The sequence below is a fragment of the Heptranchias perlo genome, chromosome 11, assembly GCF_035084215.1.
Source record: "Heptranchias perlo isolate sHepPer1 chromosome 11, sHepPer1.hap1, whole genome shotgun sequence".
NCBI classification, from domain to species: Eukaryota; Metazoa; Chordata; class Chondrichthyes; order Hexanchiformes; family Hexanchidae; genus Heptranchias; species Heptranchias perlo.
The window spans coordinates 64548253-64568564 of record NC_090335.1 but is presented as its reverse complement, the minus strand read 5'-3'; the positions used below and the strand labels follow the sequence as shown (position 1 = coordinate 64568564).

General features: G+C 43.3%; 1 protein-coding gene across 2 annotated transcripts in view; it reads right to left on the bottom strand.

Annotated features, from left to right (window-relative positions):
- The window catches only part of chaf1b (chromatin assembly factor 1, subunit B), a 48638-nt gene extending 29745 nt beyond the window's left edge, over window positions 1-18893 (bottom strand). Inside the window, exons 1-7 of one of the 2 annotated variants that reach the window (XM_067992378.1) lie at window positions 18811-18893; window positions 14525-14660; window positions 6904-7036; window positions 6044-6164; window positions 5147-5250; window positions 4198-4294; window positions 2042-2120 (exon numbers count right to left, since the gene is read on the bottom strand). In XM_067992378.1, coding sequence (XP_067848479.1) covers window positions 2042-2120; window positions 4198-4294; window positions 5147-5250; window positions 6044-6164; window positions 6904-7036; window positions 14525-14650 — 660 coding nt within the window. In that variant the 5' untranslated portion in view covers window positions 14651-14660; window positions 18811-18893. The other variant, XM_067992379.1, reaches the window with a different exon arrangement.
- Window positions 18894-20312: the final 1419 nt, after the last annotated feature.

Below are 20312 nucleotides of genomic sequence, written 5' to 3'. Positions count from 1 at the left end.
AGAAAAGAGCCGAGCCTATTTAGTCTTCCCTGGTAAGTATATACTCTCAGTTCGGGTATCATCCTTGTGAATCTTTTTTGCACCTTCATCCTTGTGAATCTTTTTTGCACCTTCTCCAATGCATCTATATCCTTTTTATAATATGGGGACCAGAACTGTTCACAGTACTCCAAGTGTGGTCTAACCAAGGTTCTATACAAGTTTAACATAACTTCTCTGCTTTTCAATTTTATCCCTCTAGAAATGAACCCCAGTGCTTGGTTTGCCTTTTTTATTAACCTGCGTCGCTACTTTTAGTGATTTGTGTATGGGTGCCCAGAGATCCCTTTGCGACTCTTATTATCCAAGCAGTATGTGGCCTCCTTATTTTTCCTACCAAAATGCACCACCTCACGCTTATCTATATTGAAATTATTTGCCAATTACACGCTCATTCTGCAAGTTTATTAATGTCTCCTTGCATTTTAACACATTCTTCCTTTGTATTAACTACAACCCCCAATTTCGTGTTGTCCGCAAATCTTGAAATTGTACTTCCAATTCCCGAGTCCAAATCGTTCATGTAAATTATGAACAACAGTGGTCCTAGCACCAATCTCCGTGGAACATCACTTCCCACCTTTTGCCAGTCTGAGTAGCTACCCTTAACTCCTACTCTCTATTTTGTAGCCAGCTTGCTAGCCATTCTGCTACAGAATTCTTTGAAGAAGTAACAGAAAGAGGGTAATGCAGTAGATGTAATATATCAGGGGCTCCACATGCTATAACCTTAGCCATGAGTCTATAATGCGGTACCTTATCGAAGGCCTTTTGAAAATCCAAATAGATTACACCTACCGCATTACCCTCTCTCTGTTACTTCTTCAAAGAATTCAATGAAGTTGGTCAAGCAGGACTTTCCCTTCTGAAATCCATGCTGACCACTCTATTATATTTACACCAAATCCTCTGGGATTTCCACCGAAATTAGTGGGAGCCAGTCGTTATACTCCCAACAATAAGGACCGAATGTTTGACTTTAAAGTATGACTGAATTATGAAGGGGTTTGATAGGGTAGACGTACAGAAGATGTTTCCACTTGTGGGGGAGTATAAAACTATGGGCCATAAATAAATCCAATAGGGAATTCAGGAGAAACTTCTTTACCCAGAGAGTGGTTAGAATGTGGAACTTGCCACCACACAGAGTAGTTAAGGCGAAGAGCATAGATGCATTTAAGGGGAAGTTAGGTAAATACATGAGGGATAAATGAATAGAAGGATATGCAGATAGGGTTGGATTAAGTAGGGTGGGAGGAGACTTGTGTGGAGCATAAACACTGCCACTGACCAGTTGGGCCGGATGGCCTGTTTCTGTGGTTTAAATTCTATGTAATTCTATATAATCTGCACAACCTGCTCCAATTACCCCCCACCCTCTAATCCTGCTTCACCTGTAGACTACACTTGCTCTCGACTCCCCTTGTGCAATGCCACAGGAGATCAACGAGTTCTATTATATAACGACACAGGAAGGAATAGGGAAAAGAGATACAGTAGATAGATCCAGCTGAACAAATAGCACAGCTCAGGCCTAATGAACCAAATGCCACAACTTCCATGCAATGCAATGCGTCTTGGGGGCAGTGCAGGGGGGGGAAAAAGTCCCTTGAAATTGTGTCAGCACTCTTACCACTGGATCAGAGGATTTATAGTTTGAGACCTGTACTAGGAGCTGCAGCTCGGTCTCACTAAGCGGAACGTGGCAACATGAATAGAGAGATAGTTGGACAGCAGAAAGCAAAGGATAGAAATAAAAGGTAATATCTCAGATTTGGAAAGCTACGTTGAGACCAGGAAATAAAACAGGTAGCTCAGCCGCCCCGCCACATGTACTTCCAGTCAGCTAACTGCCAATAGTCTCACATGGAGCCACAGAGGGGGAGGTGGGAAAGAAAGGGTAACACTGGCCTATGTGCCACGCATGTACTTAAAGAATTAGCTATTAACAGGACTTTACATGGCGAATTTCTGAAAAAAGCTCTCTTACATAATAACTTACCTCCCCTTCGCAACCAGATGACAACTTGCTGACATTAAAGGCTACCCGCCTGGTCTGTGTGCTGTATACTCGCATAACCCTGTTAAACAAAGGAAGCTAAAGTTATGCTTTAAATACATTGTATTTATTCAGAAATTGATTTGAACTGTAATACTGTTATGCATAAAATCAAAAAAAATAAAATTTATGCCCAAACACTGAGAAATAGAAAGAAATATATTCAAACTGCTGTTACTTTCCACAGCCAGAAAAATTAAATATTAAAGGCAATCAACATGAACTGTTATTGAAAATCACAAAAATTACCCCGACATTAATATGGCTTTGAAATTAATCCACGTTGATATCAGGGTGTTAATTACGGAAATACTTGGGCATCAAGGGTGAAAACATTGATCTTACATACGGTAAACCAAAACTCACCAAGTAACTGGAATCTTGGAAAAACTGTGTCTGATAAATTATCTACATTACCCATTAAGACACCAGATGGATATAATTATTCGCTGACACTGGTGTTAACTGAATTAGAAAAGTACAACTGATCACATTGTTAACTATTAGAATACAGTCATAGCAGGGTATTTTCCTGATATACAAGACATAGTTCAGCAACCCTGGACTTGCAATAGTGGAAGACTCAGGGACAAACAACAAGGTGGATTTGTGACAAAAGGGGGAAACAGGTGCAGGAAAAGAGAACTCAAGCATACACCGACCCGTCACTGAGCACGCTGGAGAGGGACATCAGCTGCACAGCGAGTATACTGCTTTGTCAAACCTCCTTACTAGATTAAGCAGTTGGTGACAAACAAGCGATTTAGACTTGGATGTCTATCTAACATGCTACATGTTGCCAGGCATAGATTCTTCCGCCATGCTGAGACAGCTGATAAAGAAGCCTCAGAGGTGAGAGGACAGCTGTTGGAAGGCATTATTGGAGCTGGAAACAGGCACTCGCACATCCATGGTTTGGTGCCTGTCACAGTTATGTTGGTAGAGGCAAGCAGATGCTGATGACACTCTGTACCTCCAACTGGTGGAACCATAATTCAAAGGGGGTACAGTACATATTCATGCTATGTTCAGGAGGATGGTGGCAATAAACCCACATTTTATGGCGAGTTGCGTTGCTTACCATGCTGCTCGTGAGGAGCTCCAGTACCTGTGGTCGAGCTAGTGAGGGCTGATGCCCATACTTGTCAGTTATCGAACAAATCCAAAAGATGAAGATCAAAAACATATCAGCGTTACCCAGGGACGAGGAGAGGAGGAGCAGAAAATAAACTTTTTTTTTAATCTCTGAAAGAACAGGGATGGTTGAAAATATATCCTCAAGATACCGTTCACTTTTAACTAATCAGCTCGAGGTGGTTTGCCATATCTTTACTGCACAATCATCCCCGTACAGGCCAGTGTTATTCTAGGTTCTATCCCCATTCTGCAGTGTTAGGTGATCTGAACCAAGGTGGCAGTAGGGGGGCCAAAATTGGTCTCAATACCCTTAAGTTAGGAGACATAAAAATGAGCAGGACCCACAGTCCTGCTGGCTGTCCAGTGACTTCTTGCTGGAAGTGGGCATGTGACAACGCTAGGTGAGCATAGTATCAGACTCAACTGAGTTATCTCCCGCCCCCCAACTCAATCAAATAGCATGCCCACGTTGTCAATGCTCGTACAGGCAAAGTGCCCATGCAGCTTAAGTACCAAAGGGAGCCAGCATACCTCTGGAACCAGGCTCCTTCAAGGAGTCAATGCCTTCAATAGGCAAAGGAGAGTAAAGAAAATTGGTAGAAACAGAAGAAAAAAAATGTTCTCTTTGAAATGAAGATAGAAGCACCCAATATTTTCCTATATGGTGGGTTCCAATCTCAGCCAGGTCACCAGAGGGAGGTGCTCACAGAGAGGGAGGAGGGGGGAAATATCAGAAGTTTGGGTGCAGTTACCAAGATCATCCACATGTGACTGAGTATGGTACCAGAATAAGAGGGAACTTTAGGGATGGTGGGGCGGGGAGGGGGAAGAGCGGGATAGGATTTAGAAATTTCACATTTTTTTTTTTTAAAAGGGGTTATAAACTCTGTAATCTACTGCAAGAATTTTAATCAGGAATTTACCTGAAAGAGGAAGAATAAGGAAAATTTCAGCCATCTTACCGGTCACAACTAAGTGTAGCAATGTACTGTCCTAGAGGATCCCAAGTAACACCTTGCACATAGCTCTTGTGTTCATTAAAGATTGACAGCTTTGCCCCTGAAAAATTTGACACAAACACTTGAATTATAGGTAACAATTCAGTGCAAGATACAGTCTACTAATCTCTAACAGTAAGCATTTCAAAAATTGTTTTAGAATTAATACACGATATTTGTGAACTGATTATCAGAGTATGCTTACTACTCATGCATTTTCAAAACAGAGATGCATTTTTGTGCACATATGTTAGGGAAATGGGGGAACACAGCCTATCCAAGATGCCATATTCAATTCTTCACACAGCCAACTTCTGATCACAGCCATGTTGTCAGAAAGCGTCATTGCCGCAGGGAGGGAGAAGGAAAAATATCTGGTGGGAAGTAAAAAAAAAAATGGATAGATGGATGGCTGGCACAGAAAATTACACCATCACCTTGTCACCTCTCGGGCCTGGCTTGAATCCAGCAAAACTAAAGAGGTGAAAGTCTCTTCTCTCAGGCAACTATAAAGGCCCTACAAGAAATAGTTTAGTTTCTAATGGCTGTGTTGGGTGAATTCATAATGCAAAACCGTCCACAATTTGGCATTAAAATGGTAGTCTCATTCACAGGTTGATAGGTGCTGAAAATGTCACACTTGTGGAAGAAGGGGGTGGGAATAAGTAACAATAATAGAGGGAACAACAAGCTGCAAGTAACCACTTCCCAGTCAATACTGGCTATTTCCATATATCTCTTAGTAGCTGAATCAACAGAAGCCTAAGGATGTCATTAGGTAGACTCCCTAACCTCCCAGACAGGGGAGTTGGTGCATGACAGGGAGGATAAGTGGGAGGTGAAAAAACTCAATCGCTTTTTTATTCTTTTTAGAATATTTACAGTTGAACAAATTTAATAACTACATTTCCACCTTTATTGACATCCCACATAATGGCAGTGTTATCAACTGATCCAGACACCATGTAATTCCCATCAGTTGTCCAGCAGATATCGTACACATCCTCTATGTGCCCTCTACAAGAAAAGCATACAAAACAAAGTATATTTAGGTAAACAGGATAAATAAAAACAAAATCCAGAAACTATATATGTGTATATATATATATATATATATAAAAAGTCATAAGCATGTTCTAAGTCTAAAAACTGAGACTATGAAGAGAGATAGATATATATATATGGCTCTTCATAGTTGAATGTCAGGCCTAACTCATTTTTAAGACTTGGAACATGCTTATGATCAAGAAGTAGTGACAGTTTCTATGATCTAGTTTATTTAGGCTTTCAGAAAGCTTTTCACGAAATTCCACATGAAAGACTTCTAATTAAACTAATAACACAGGAATCTAAAATAAAGACTGGTTAAGAAAGTTTAAAATAGAAAACACAGCGCTTACAAAGAGGGGGTGGGGAATTATGAAATACAATAAAATTGCTGCCTGTTCTGTGATTTTTGTCCCTTTGTTGCACTTTTTCTTCTCTGTGTTCTGCCAAGATCTCTCTCATTCTCACTCTCTTTCCCTCCTGTTGTAATATTCCGTTTGAAATTTTTTTTTTTAGTATAGTAAATTTACTGTTCATCTGGCTGACACGAGATGAAGTTATGTTGCGTAATAAAGATGTGTAAGAATGTATCCCAGTTTTTCCAAGGATCGCCCACAAAGCATTTCTTATTTTTAGGCCGACAGTGAAAAAAAAATGCTTGTATAAAGAAGCAGTGCTGTCAGTTTACATCAATTTACAAGACATTCTTGTAAACTGAGAAACCAGAGTGAAGGGCTAAGGATAATGTGAGATCTCTTCCTACCGTAATGTTTTGAGTACTGTCCAATTCTCCTTATTTAACTGAGCGTCCTCTTCAAACAGGTTTTGTTCCGATTCTTTGATGTCTTTGTTGTCATTCAGTTTCCATAACAATATTAGAGCGTCTATGGTACAAGGACGGAAACTTGGTTTTTAAACACAAAAAGGCATTTGGGTCCTTTTAATCATCTCAGTGAATCAATACAGTACAAAGTTACACAATTAATTCAGAACAGTTTTACTTGAAGGATTAGAAATTAATTTTAGATCTCCCCCTGAAGCCTGTGGGTAAACGCACCATGTGGCACCACACTGAGCAGTACGACCCAGGAGCGCCCCTGCTTCAATCCTTGATCTGTATTGAGGTAGCCAATAACTCACCCAGTGTGACATTGGGAGTATACATAAATGTGGCCGTGGAATTCCCAAGCCCTTGAGGGCGAGGAATAATAGCCAGAGTTCCCACTCCCAAAATAGCCTGGCTGGATTCTGACGCTGTGCAAGATTGGGCAATCACTGAGAAAATGTTCCTGTTCTCTCTCCATAGCTGAGGCCAAAAAGACTCCAGCAGGTGTCGGCCCTATTGCAATGCACTCAAGCAACTGGAACATTCATGATGTACTACAGGAGGTACTCTGGCTGCACACAGATAGCGGAACCATATATCCCAGTCCCAAAGCAATCAGCAATTACCAAAACTTTACTCATTGACCAAGCCTCCGTCCACACAAGTGTCCACTACCACGTAATGGCCCAACAGCTACAATTAATTGTCTTGGCATTATTGGTTTAGTCAGGCTTTCAAATTTGATCAGTTTCAGATACACATTTTTAATACTCACTTGATCTATAAGTTTCACTTACCATCTCCTCCTGACGCAAGAATCTCACCGTTGGGTGAGAAACGTACAACGTTCACCGCCTTTGTGTGACGTATTAAGTTGGATAAAAAATCTACGACCGCTTTCCCATCACGGCCTTTGTCAGCCTTCCATATCTGCAAGAAAATTATGGTGTTAGAAACAGCTGCAGCTCCCCAATTGCTCAGCAAGTTTATCCAGTGAGTACCAGAGCCACACAGACCAGGAGGGTCTTGGGTTAAATCCCTGAGCTGTGTTAAATTGACTGATCTCAACCAGGGCACCAGCAAGGGTGCTACAATGGGTTTCAACATCCCTAGGTCAGAGTGGGGGGAAATCTACCAAGGCTCCCACTACCTATTGTTATCCAGTCACCCTGCTGTAAAGAGCATGCATGTGGCTAACAAGAGAGGACAAAACTGGACTCAGACTGTGACATCCCAGTCAAATTTTTTTTTATTCATTCATGGGAAGTGGGCGTCGCTGGCAAGGCCAGCATTTATTGCCCATCCCTAATTGCCCTTGAGAAGGTGGTGGTAAGCTGCCTTCTTGAACCGAAGCAGTCCGTGTGAAGGTTCTCCCATAGTGCTGTTAGGAAGGGAGTTCCAGGATTTTGATCCAGCGACAAGGAAGCAACGGCGATATATTTCCAAGTTGGGATGATGTGTTAGATTAAACTGGTTCCTGAAGGTGGGGCAGGCCCGACTCATCTGAGTCACAAACTGTAGAAATACAGGGGCCTGTCAGTGCAACCAGCACGGAGTGCGGCCAACACAGAGTGATTTGCTGAGAGTTTGGTGAAGTGGGGGAAGGAGGTGCTGCTTTGCCTTGCTTTTCCTAACTTTTTCCCCAGAGCAGCACTGGACCTGAGCAGCAGAAGACTGAGATTGGGGAATAAAAGCAGCAGCAGACCTGCAACAAGAGAAAACTACTGTGCAACGTCACAGGTGAGACAGGAGAGTCAGAGAGGTGAGCACAGTATAAAAGGAGACACCGAGAGCGGGAGGAGAGTCTGAGAGTCTAAGGCAAGTCATGGCAGCAGAGCTCGCACCCGTGATATGCTCCTCCTGCACTATGTGGGAAGTCATGGACACTACCAGTGTCCCTGGCGACCATGTGTGCAGGAAGTGTGTCCAGCTGCAGCTACTGGCTAACCGTATTTCGGACCTGGAGCTGCGGGTGGATTCGCTGTGGAGCATCCGCGATGCTGAGACTGTCGTGGATAACACGTTCAGTGAGGTGGTCACACCGCAGGTAAAGATTACGCAGGCAGAAAGGAAATGGGTGACCACCAGGCAGAGTAAAAAAACCAGGCAGGTAGAGCAGGAGTCCCCTGGGGCCATCCCCCTCTCAAACAGATATTCTGCTTTGGATACTGTTGGGGGAGATGGCTTATCAGGGGAAAACAGCAAGAGCCAAGTTCGTGGCACCAGGGGTGGCTCTGCTGCACCGGAGGGGAAGAAGAAGATGGCAGGGATATAGGGGATTCAATTGTAAGGGGAACAGATAGGCGTTTCTGCAGCCGCAAACTTGACTCCAGGATGGTATGTTGCCTCCCTGGTGCTAGGGTCAAGGATGTCACGGAGCGGCTGCAGGGCATTCTGGAGGGGGAGGGTGAACAGCCAGTAGTTGAGGTCCATATTGGTACCAATGACATAGGTAAAAAAAGGGATGAGGTCCTGCAAGGTGAATTTAAGGAGTTAGGAGATAAATTAAAAAGCAGGACTTCAAAGGTAGTGATCTCAGGATTGCTACGTGCTAGTGAGTATAGGAACAGGAGAATAGACCAGATGAATGCATGGCTGCAGGGATGGTGTAGGAGGGAGCGATTTAGATTCCTGGGACATTGGGACCGGTTCTGGGGAAGGTGGGACCTGGACAAGTGGGATGGGTTACACCCGGGACCAATGTCCTCACGGGGGTGTTTGCTAGTGCTGTTGGGGAAGGTTTAAACTAGAGTGGCAGGGGGATGGGAACCTGAGCGGGGAGTCAGAAGGGAGTAAAGTTGAGAGCAGCAAGAGAGGGGACGACCCAGGGGAAATTTACAATACAAATAATACATACAGTTGTTCAAGAACAAGTGAAAGGGAAAAGTGTAGAGCAGCAGAAAGAAAGTGTACTTTAGGCACTACAGATAAAGTAAAAACTGGAAGGTGTAAGGCGATTAACCCAGCATCAAAGCTGAAGGTCAGGCTAGGGTGTGTGGCCCAACTAAGAGTTCTATATACAAATGCACAGAGTATAAGGAATAAATTAGATGAACTACAGGTTCAAATTCAAATTGGAAGGTATGACATGATAGCTATTACTGAGACATGGCTGCAGGATGGTCAGGATTGGGAACTAAATATACCAGGTTATAAGGTCTACAGGAGAGATAGGGAAAATGGAAGAGGGGGAGGATTAGCCTTAATGATTAGCGATGAAATCACTTCAATGATAAAGGGGGATCTAACGAGAGGTAAGCAGCCAACAGAGACCTTATGGGTTGAATTGAGAAATAGGAAAGGATCTAAGTCTATAGTGGGAGTTGTATATTGGAGCCCTGGCAGCAGCTCTGAAGTGCTAGATTGTATAAATGCAGAGATTAGACAAGCGTGTAAGAAAGGCATAGTGGTCTCAATGGGGGACTTTAACCTTCACATAGATTGGGAAAAGCAGACTAGCAACTGTCAGAAAGGTAGTGAATTTCTTGAGTTTGAGTGTGTCTGGGATAGTTTTCTACAGCTGTATGTCCCAGAGGCAACAAGGGGGCAAGCCATACTAGATTTAGTGTAATGAGTAATGAACCAGATTTAGTTAACAGTTTAACTGTGCGTGAACATCTATCCAATAGCGATCATAACATGATCGAGTTCAATGTAGTGTTTGAAAGGGAAAAAAGTGAATCAGCTGCTAAGATTCTAGACTTGGGCAAGGCCAACTTCAATGGGATGAGGCAGAGACTGTCCACAGTAAACTGGGCAAATCTGTTAATGGGTAAAACGACTGATGATCAGTGAGAAATGTTTAAAGAAACATTTAACATGATACAGAATTGGTTTATACCCGAGGGGCAAGAACTCTACTTGCCAAAAAAAGCAGCCATGGACAACTAAAGAGGTACGGGACAGTATAAGACATAAGGAAAGGGCATACAAAAAGGCAAAAAATGGCACAGATCCTGGCGAATGGGAAAGATTATTGCTCAAGATAAAGAATCACTGGATTGGGGGTGATATTCTGGCATGGGTGGAGGATTGGTTATCTAACAGGAAGCAGAGAGTTGGGATAAATGTTGGCTTTTATTGCTAGGGGGATAGAATATAAAAACAGGGAGGTATTGCTGCAGTTATATAAGGTATTGGTGAGACCGCACCTGGAATACTGCATACAGTTTTGGTCTCCATACTTAAGAAAAGACATACTTCTTCTCGAGGTTGGTACAAAGAAGGTTTACTCGGTTAATCCCGGGGATGAGGGGGCGGACATATGAGGAGAGGTTGAGTAGATTGGGACTCTACTCATTGGAGTTCAGAAGAATGAGAGGCGATCTTATTGAAACATACAAGATTGTGAAGGGGCTTGATTGGGTGGATGCGGTAAGGATGTTCCCAAGGATGGGTGAAACTAGAACTAGGGGGCATAATCTTAGAATAAGGGGCTGCTCTTTCAAAACTGAGATGAGGAGAAACTTCTTCACTCAGAGGATGGTGGGTCTGTGGAATTTGCTGCCCCAGGAAGCTGTGGAAGCTACATCATTAAATAAATTTAAAACAGAAATAGACAGTTTCCTAGAAGTAAAGGGAATTAGGGGTTACGGGGAGCGGGCAGGAAATTGGACATGAAGCTGAGTTCGGATCGGTCAAGGCCCTGTGGGTGGCGGAGCGGGCCCAGGGGCTGAGTGGCCGGGTCCTGCTCCTACTTCTTGTGTTCTTTGGATTTGAGGTTAGGATCAGATTAGCCATGATCTTATTAAATGGCAGAGCAGGCTCGAGGGGCCGATTGGCCTACTCCTGCTCCTATTTCTTATGTTCTTATGTTCAACAAAGGGTCACAAAACAGATAGTAAGAGCTACAAAAAGAGAGTATGAAAAGAAACTTGCAAGGGATATCAAAACCAATACAAAGAACTTTTATAGTTATATTAGGAAAAAGAGGGTGGTCAGGAGCAGTGTTGGCCCCTTAAAAACTGAAAGTGGGGATATTGTCATTGACAATGTGGAAATGGCGGACATGTTGAACAATGACTTTGCGTCAGTATTTACAGCAGAAAAAGATAGCATGCCGGAAATCCCAAGAAAACTAATATTGAATCGGGGACAGGGACTCAACAAAATTAACATAAGTAAAGCAACAGTAATGAAGAAAATAATAGCACTAAAGAGTGACAAATCCCCAGGACCAGATGGTTTCCATCCCAGGGTTTTAAAGGAAGTAGGTGAGCACATTGCAGATGCCCGAACTATAATCTTTCAAAGTTCTCTAGATTCAGGAACTGTCCCTCTAGATTGGAAAATTGCACATCACTCCGCTTTTTAAGAAAGGAGAGAGAGGGAAACCAGGGAATTATAGACCAGTTAGCCTAACATCTGTTGTGGGGAAAATGCTGGAGTCTATAATTAAGGATAGGGTGACTGAACACCTCGAGAATTTTCAGTTAATCAGAGAGAGCACGCATGGATTTGTGAAAGGTAGGTCGTGCCTGACAAACCTGAACGAATTTTTTGAAAAGGTGACTAAAGTAGTGGACAGGGGAATATCAATGGATGTTATTTATATGGACTTCCAGAAGGCATTTGATAAGGTCCCACATAAGAGACTGTTAGCTAAGATAGAAGCCCATGGAATCGAGGGAAAAGTACGGACTTGGTTAGGAAGTTGGCTGAGCGAAAGGCGACAGAGAGTAGGGATAATGGGTAGGTACTCACATTGGCAGGATGTGACTAGTGGAGTTCCGCAAGGATCTGTCTTGGGGCCTCAATTATTCACAATATTTATTAACGACTTAGATGAAAGCATAGAAAGTCTCATATCTAAGTTTGCCGATGACACAAAGATTGGTGGCATTGTAAGCAGTGTCGATGAAAACATAAAATTACAAAGGGATATTGATAGATTAGGTGAATGGGCAAAACTGTGGCAAATGGAATTCAATATAGACAAATGTGAGGTCATCCACTTTGGATCAAAAAAGGATAGAACGGGGTACTTTCTAAATGGTAAAAAGTTAAAAACAGTGGATGTCCAAAGGGACTTAGGGGTTCAGGTACATAGATCATTGAAGTGTCATGAACAGGTGCAGAAAATAATCAGTCAAGCTAATGGAATGCTGGCCTTTATATCTAAAGGACTGGAGTACAAGGGGGCAGAAGTTATGCTGCAGCTATACAAAACCCTGGTTAGACCGCACCTGGAGTACTGTGAGCAGTTCTGGGCACCGCACCTTCGGAAGGACATATTGGCCTTGGAGGGAGTGCAGCGTAGGTTTACTAGAATGATACCCGGACTTCAAGGGTTAAGTTACGAGGAGAGATTACACAAATTGGGGTTGTATTCTCTAGAGTTTAGAAGGTTAAGGGGTGATCTGATCAAAGTTTATAAGATATTAAGGGGAACAGATAGGGTGGATAGAGAGAAACTATTTCCGCTGATTGGGGATTTTAGGAGTAGAGGGCACAGTCTAAAAATTAGAGCCAGACCTTTCAGGAGCGAGATTAGAAAACATATCTACACACAAAGGGTGGTAGAAGTTTGGAACTCTCTTCCACAAACGGCACTTGATAATAGCTCAATTGCTAAATTTAAATCTGAGATAGATAGCTTTTTGGCAACCAAAGGTATTAAGGGATATGGGTCAAAGGCAGGTATATGGAGTTCGATCACAGTTCAGCCATGATCTTATCAAATAGCGGAGCAGGCACGAGGGGCTGAATGGCCTACTCCTGTTCCTATGTTTCCTATGTGACTTGGAGGGGAACGTGCAGGTGGTGTAGTTCCCATGTGCCTGCTGCCTTGTCCTTCTAGGTGGTACAGGTCGCGGGTTTGGGAGGTGCTGTCGAAGAAGCCTTGGCGAGTTGCTGCAGTGCATCCTCGGTGCGCTGGTGGTGAAGGGAGTGAATGTTTAGGGTGATGGATGGGGTGCCAAACAAGCGGGCTGCTTTGTCCTGGATGGTGTCGAGCTTCGAGTGTTGTTGGAGCTGCACTCATCCAGGCAAGTGGAGAGTATTCCATCATACTCCTGACCTGTGCCTTGTAGATGATGGAAAGGCTTTGGGGAGTCAGGAGGTAAGTCACTCACTGCAGAATACCCAGCCTCTGACCTGCTCTTGTAGCCACAGTATTTATGTGGCTGGTCCAGTTAAGTTTCTGGTCAATGGTGACCCCCAGGATGTTGATGGTGGGGGATTTGGCAATGGTAATGCCGTTGAATGTCAAAGGGAGGTGGTTAGATTCTCTCTTGTTGGAGATGGCCATTGCTTGGCACTTATCTGGCACGAATGTTACTTGCCACTTATCAGCCCAAGCCTGGATGTTGTCCAGATCTTCCTGCATGTGGGCACAGACTGCTTCATTATCTGAGGGGTTGCGAATGGAACTGATCACTGTGCAATCATCAGCAAACATCCCCATTTCTGACCTTATGATGGAGGGAAGGTCATTGATGAAGCAGCTGAAGATGGTTGGGCCTAGGACACTGCCCTGAGGAACTCCTGCAGCAATGTCCTGGGGCTGAGATGATTGGCCTCCAACAACCACGACCATCTTCCTTTGTGCTAGGTATGACTCCAGCCACTGGAGAGTTTTCCCCCGATTCCCATTGGCTTCAATTTTACTAGGGCTCCTTGGTGCCACACTCGGTCAAATACCGCCTTGATGTCAAGGGCAGTTATATCTTGCCAACACTAACTGTCAAGGCTCACAAATGAATAATGGCCACTTGGGCATGGTACTGGAGGATGACCACACACCAAAAAACCATACCCTAAGCAGGGAGTCAAGGAGAGAAAAAAAACAAAACATATTTTTTTTAATTAATTAAATAATACAGCTAGTTCTTGGTTTTAACAAAGTTTGCAATGCCATCTGCTGTAGTCAAATATCCTGCCGGCATTCTCTGTGTGTACTTGTACATGAACAATGGCAACTCAAGTAAAGATTAGAGGCTGCTTCTGTTCACGGGCCACTACCCCATCAAGTTGGCACCTTCAGGAGAGCCGGAAAACAAAAAGGCCTGCACCAATGGGAAGCCTTAGCGTTATGCTAGCCGAGCCGTTAGAGAACCAATTGCATTGGTCTTCAACGCACTTGAGCTGATCCACCAACAGGGTTGTTTCAATAAAGCTGCATCATAATTCAACTGTGATGCTGCAGATTAAACTTTTATTAAAGGAGACAACATGGAGAAAGGAGGGAGGAGATGAAGAGAATTTGTCATCCTTTTTCTTTAAATGTGTTTATCTTGTCCTTATTTAAAGGGGAGTGGGGGCTGAATATCCAACATACAAACCCATCCAATTACAGCCCAACATCCCAAATTGTTCCAACCGCTACCAACTTGGTTTTTTTTGCAAACATATAAACCATTTTAAACAGCCGAGTTGCTTTTCCCACCTTCACAAAATCTACGCCCTGAAAGTACTTACCCGAACTGCGGTGTCAACTCCTGCGGAGGCCAGTCGATCAATCCTTCCATCTGGTCCATGCTGAAAGTCGACACTGTACACGGGTTCTTTGTTATGCCACGCTATTTCACAGGTGACGAACTTCATGCTTCTCAAGCTGAGCGATTGGGGGGGGGGGGGGGGGGGGAGGCAGAAAGAAAAGTTGGGGGTGGGAGAGAAAAGTTACACTTCAGTGGTCATTTAACACAGAGAAAAAAAAAAGCGAGCTTCCTTTGAACTCCAAATCAACCTCTGTGAAGCTGAATGACGTTAGCCTTTGGATTCTTGCAAAGAGATTTCAAAAATGGCAAAGGAACCTGTTAGATTTGATTTTTGGTGTATTTGTGTCCTCATTGTGAGGGGCATCAGCACTGGGAAATGATGGACATTCCCAGTGTGAGCATCAAGTACTCCCGGGCCCATGGTTAACTGCAGAGTAAAGATCGTTCTACTCAGCCCTACCCTCCACGCAAAGTTTTCAGCGAGATGCTGCATTTGCAAACACTGAATAACAGTTTTACGCAAGTTCGGGGTTTCTGCCAATTTTTTGAGCGTCGAGTCTCAGATTGGCAACAAACCTTGTAGACAGACGGGCATTTACACTCTGGAATAAAAACAGAAAATGCTGGAAACACTCAGAAAAGTCACTAACCTGAAACGTTAACCCCACCTTCCTCTCTGCACAGATGTGTGCTGTGTGTTTCCAGTATTTTCTGTCCTTATTCCAGATTTGTAGCATCTGTGGTATTTTGTTTTTTTGGCAATTATACTCTGACAGCTATACTGTGAGTTATTCAGAAAAGAGTTTGTGGTAGAGTGACACCCCTTATACATTACAGTATAAATCGTAGCTGCCATTGTCACCATATTTGCTCTATATTTACATTTAGTTTCCAGTTACAAGTGAGGTTTTACATATCTCAAGTGACAGACCATAAATCCTTGACATCTGCATATTTGTTTTCAGAAGACTCACTGCCCATGTTGGACTTCAAAAACCCAGGATGTCTTGACCTTCAGTACTGCAGCTTTAAACCATTAACAGGTTTGGAGCTGCTGAACCTCATACTGCTGGACTTGCTATTTTTTTGGCTGGAAAAAGATGTAGTATCAGCTCAGCTCAGTTGGTAGCACTCTTGCCTCTGAATCAGAGGGTTGTGGGTTCAAGCTCCACCTCAGGACTCGAATGCATCATCCATGCTGACACCTCAGTGCAGTAATGAGTGGGTACTGCATTGTTGGAGGTGCTGTCTTTCAGATGAGTCATTAAACTGAGGCCCCATCCTCCCGCTTAAGTGTATGTAAACGATCACAAGGCACTGTTCAAAGACGAGCAGAGAGCTCACCTGATGTCCTGATCAATATTCCTCCCAACATCACTGACAACAGATTAACTGGTCATTCATCTCAAGCTGGGTCAAAATCCTGGAACTCCCTTCCTAACAGCACTGTGGGAGAACCTTCACCACACGGACTGCAGCGGTTCAAGAAGGCGGCTCACCAACACCTTCTCAAGGGCAATTAGGGATGGGCAATAAATGCCGGCCTCGCCAGTGATGCCCACATCCCATGAACGAATAAAAAAAAAGTTGCTGTTTGCAATGCACAAAATGGCAGCCACGTTTGGCCACATTGCAATCAGTGACGACACTTCAGAAGTGATTCACCGGCTGTGAAGCACATCCTGAAATATGAAAGGTGCTATATAAATACAATTTCTTTCTTTACCTCTTTGGCACCCTATAGATTTCTTACCCATCACTCTCTCTGCTCTCCCATTCCCAATGGTGCCAGCAAGATATTGTAAAAGTTAGTTAACTGCAGCTTCATGCTATTTTAAATGCATTTCCAATATTAGGCCTCAGTAATTTTACAGGTATACAAACCAGGCAGTTCTTTGCTAACATGAAAATGTTTAAATTCTCAGGAAATTCACTTTTTAACAGTGTGTTTTTCACAGTCATAATCAGACCGCAGCCAGTGTAAACCAAAGTGCTGAGAGACAGTCCCTTTACCTAAATTCAAATGGACCAACTGCACACCTGAGCTATCCCATCCCACCCTCCCATTTTTCATCAGCTCAACATCCAAGTCTTTAGATCCATCTCTTCCCAAATATCCTGAGCTAACACCATAACTTCCTGTCTCTCACAGTTGGCCTTAATCTGTTTGCATCCCTCCATTAACTTCCACATTCACTCTGCATCACTCATTAGCATCTTTTTGCTATACTGCTCGGCTGACAAAAGATTCACTTTTCATTTTTGCACTTCTTATGTATTGTCTAAACTTTCAAATCGAGCGTGGGTGGGGGAGGGGGGCTAGCGCCACGATTTGACAGGACACCTCCTCCACATCTGGAGATCCTTCTGTCATCCTCCAGTCACCTCCCTCACTAACACCAAATGTGAAGGTGAATATCTGCAAGCTGGCACAACAGCAGACTTTTACAAAGTTCGCTTAATCTGAGTGAATTATTTCTTGCGGTACACCCTCACTGTCAGAACCTCAAACTAGGCAATGAGGAGAGAGTATGGAGATGTAGGCTGGAGCACGTCATTGGATCTTTGTGTGGTTTTAGTAAGACTGAAACATTGCTCAATTCTTTCTCAAGGGAAGACATCAGACATCTTGAGCTTCTTTAAATATACTGGCAGCCCAATAGCTCAGTAGATAAAAGTACCACCCAGTGTGATCCTGAGCCACATAGACCAGAAAGTCCCAGGTTTGATTCATGGTCTCAGCTGAGTTAATTGACCTCAGCCGGAGCAACAGTTAGGGTACAATCAGCCTTAGAGTGCACCCCCCCATCCCCGGGGTCATAGGGAAGGAGGGGGAAAGCGAGAAGTCATCCAGGGTTCCTGCTCCTGAATGCTACTCAGTGACACCCCACTGCTAGGAGGGGTGTGTGTGTGTGTGTGTGTGTGTGTGTGTGTGTGTGGCATTGGGATTTCAGGTGAGAATGTCGAGCTTGTGACCCTCTCCCCAGTCGATAGCCCACTGACAGTCACTGTCTAGATTCACACATGAAGAAGGCATACCCAGAATAGACACCAGAGGATTGCCAATGCTGGTGGAACCATACAGCAGCAGGTATCATCACCTGCAGAAGAGAAAAAAAGGACAAAATTGGAAGGAGGGCAGGGGCAGAGGGATGACTGGGGGAGGGAAGAAGCTCTTAACCAGCCTGAGAAATACTAGATTGAAGGACCTGTTTTCTAAACATTCTCTTCCTCTCCCTGAATGAAATCCCACCCGTCAAGCAAGTACATTAGGACATCATGCCCAATATATTTGCCATTACGCACTCCTGGCAAGTGCGCAAGTTTCGAAAATCAGGTCTATTACAGCACTATTGAACTCAGCAGTACATCCATTCCAAACGCTTCATCTGCTGACACTGTCTAATGCATCCTTAACTCATTCCTTCCAACAGCACTTTTAATCATTTGAGGACCACCTCGCTAAAAATGGTCAGTTTTCTCAGGAGATACAATTAAGGGTGTTACAGCCCAAGCAGTAACCTGTAGTTTCTCTTTATTGATGCAGCATTTCCAATTACATTTTGTTCAACCTTCACAGGGCTGTCAATACTCAGTGTGCAGCCCTTCAGTTAGCATTCATCATGTCAGCCAATTTTCAGGCCACAATTCTCAATGGCATATTAACATTTTCAAACTCTGCAAACGATCAGGCCCATTGAGAACAGGGAAACACCTCATGCAAGCCAGAAATGAACAGTATATTATCAACAATGACCTATCCATCAACTTATTTCAAACAACCGAATTTTAAAAAATGAACATTTTTAATACAACCACAACTTTCTAAGAATTCTATAAAGGTCATTCGCAGAATAAAGCTGGAACGCTGTTTTAATTTACAAAACTAACAAGAAGGGCTCACTCCAGAATAAGGTGTCATTGCACTGATATATAAAAACATTTTTAAAAGTCAGAACGGACTTTACTACAAACTGTTAGTAAATGACTGTGAGGGGGGGGGGGGGAGAAATAATGGAAACTATAAAAACCAAGCCCTGCTAAATTGTAGCACCGCTTTGGTCCATTGAACTGATCCATTATGTGACAAGGGGAGCTACAAGCCCTGCTGCTCGCTTTTAGTTACATCCCAAAATTAGCAACTTTTAAAAAAAAATTATTATTTAATTTAAATATTAATCTTTACATACAGAAGCTGTGTAACCCGCGTGCCATGGGCTCGAGCCCGGGAATCTGTTGACTGTTTTAAAGTTCGGAGAACAATACCTTTCCCGGGTCAACGTTCCAATTTTCTGCCACAAGCGATTTTCCCGCGCGCGCTTCCAAGCTGACTTTTTTTTCTCTCTCTCATGATTACCAACGAGAATCGGTGGCCGAGACGCCAAGATGGGCCCCCTACCGTGCTGACAAAAAAAAAGAGCGTGTTCGACAGCGCCACCAGCAGGAGAGGAAGTCACAGTTCAGCAGGCCCGTGGGGGGAGAGAGTTGCTGTGAAAAGGCGTCTGTGGTGGGGGTTGATTTAATTATCTTGCCAGGTTTGGCGGTGAAATGTTATTTTTCATTAATTGTACAGTTCGGTTTGTGCAACTGCTAAGCCATGGATGAAATGAATAGTGCGTTGGCTCACTTGTGTGTTTTTGGAACAAGAGTATTATCCGGCTGCTGAAGTAAGCTTTATGTAACTTGGTGTGTTTCAAAAGCCAGAAGGTGTCATTATTGTTTTAATGTTTTTTTTAAAGGATAGTAATAAATTATTAATGTTTAACCTGAGTGTAAGGTAAATGAAGATGGCTGACAGTTCCTCTTCAGGATTGGAAAATTGTTCCACACTGCCACCTGGCGGCCAGAGCCTACAACCACATGCAGACTCAAAACAGTCACAGAACAGAGTGTCACACTGACACTGGAAAATCCTGTTCTAGTATTTGCTACAGGTATCACAGGCAAAAGGGTGACACGGGACATTTCAGTGGGAGCAAGGACAGGACATACCGATTTTAATAATATTTAGATATGTGTTAGTGTTTCTATTTCCAGGATGAGAAAAGGCCATGAGGCCACTATGTGCTCGTCCCTATCTTTCTGCTGATGTCTTGCCCGTGCACCAATCACCCCTTTCCCCTTATTGACTTAGAGGATATGCTATTTTTCTTGTGACCTGAGCATTATACACTGTAAAACCTTCTGTGGCATTGCTCATGCACAAAAAAAATGTTTCTTCCTGTACCTGTCTGCCTGGCTCTTTCCTGTTCTCTAGTTCTATTTATGTCATTTTTTTTTGTCTCTCATTCCTTCTCCCTCTTGATCTTTCTCGTTCCCTATTGCACTCTCTATATGTAAAGCTCTGATACACTTTTCTCATTGTGGTGTCTATCATTCTGTCTAGTTCTGTTTTCCTATTGTTTCTTTTCTTGTGCAAGTCTTTCCTCCTTTATCTCCTCTTTTGTTTGTATGTTTTCAGTGTCTTTGTGTGGCTCTTACATATGTTCCTGTACTGATGTACTCTGCGTCTATCTCTTACATTTCCCTTTAAGAATACTGTTCAGATATTCCCTGTAGGGAAGTAGTCTAAATAGGTGCATTCTGAAGTCAAATTAGTGCCCAATTGCTGCGATAAATTTCTGTAGATTGACAACTGGTTGTAAATCCTCAGCTCCAGTCCTTAGGGTTCAATAAATTACTGGCATTATTTCTCCTTATTTAATAATTTTGACAGTTTGAAATGTGACATTCTGAAGTGCGACAGATGCACATTAGCTGCAAGACTT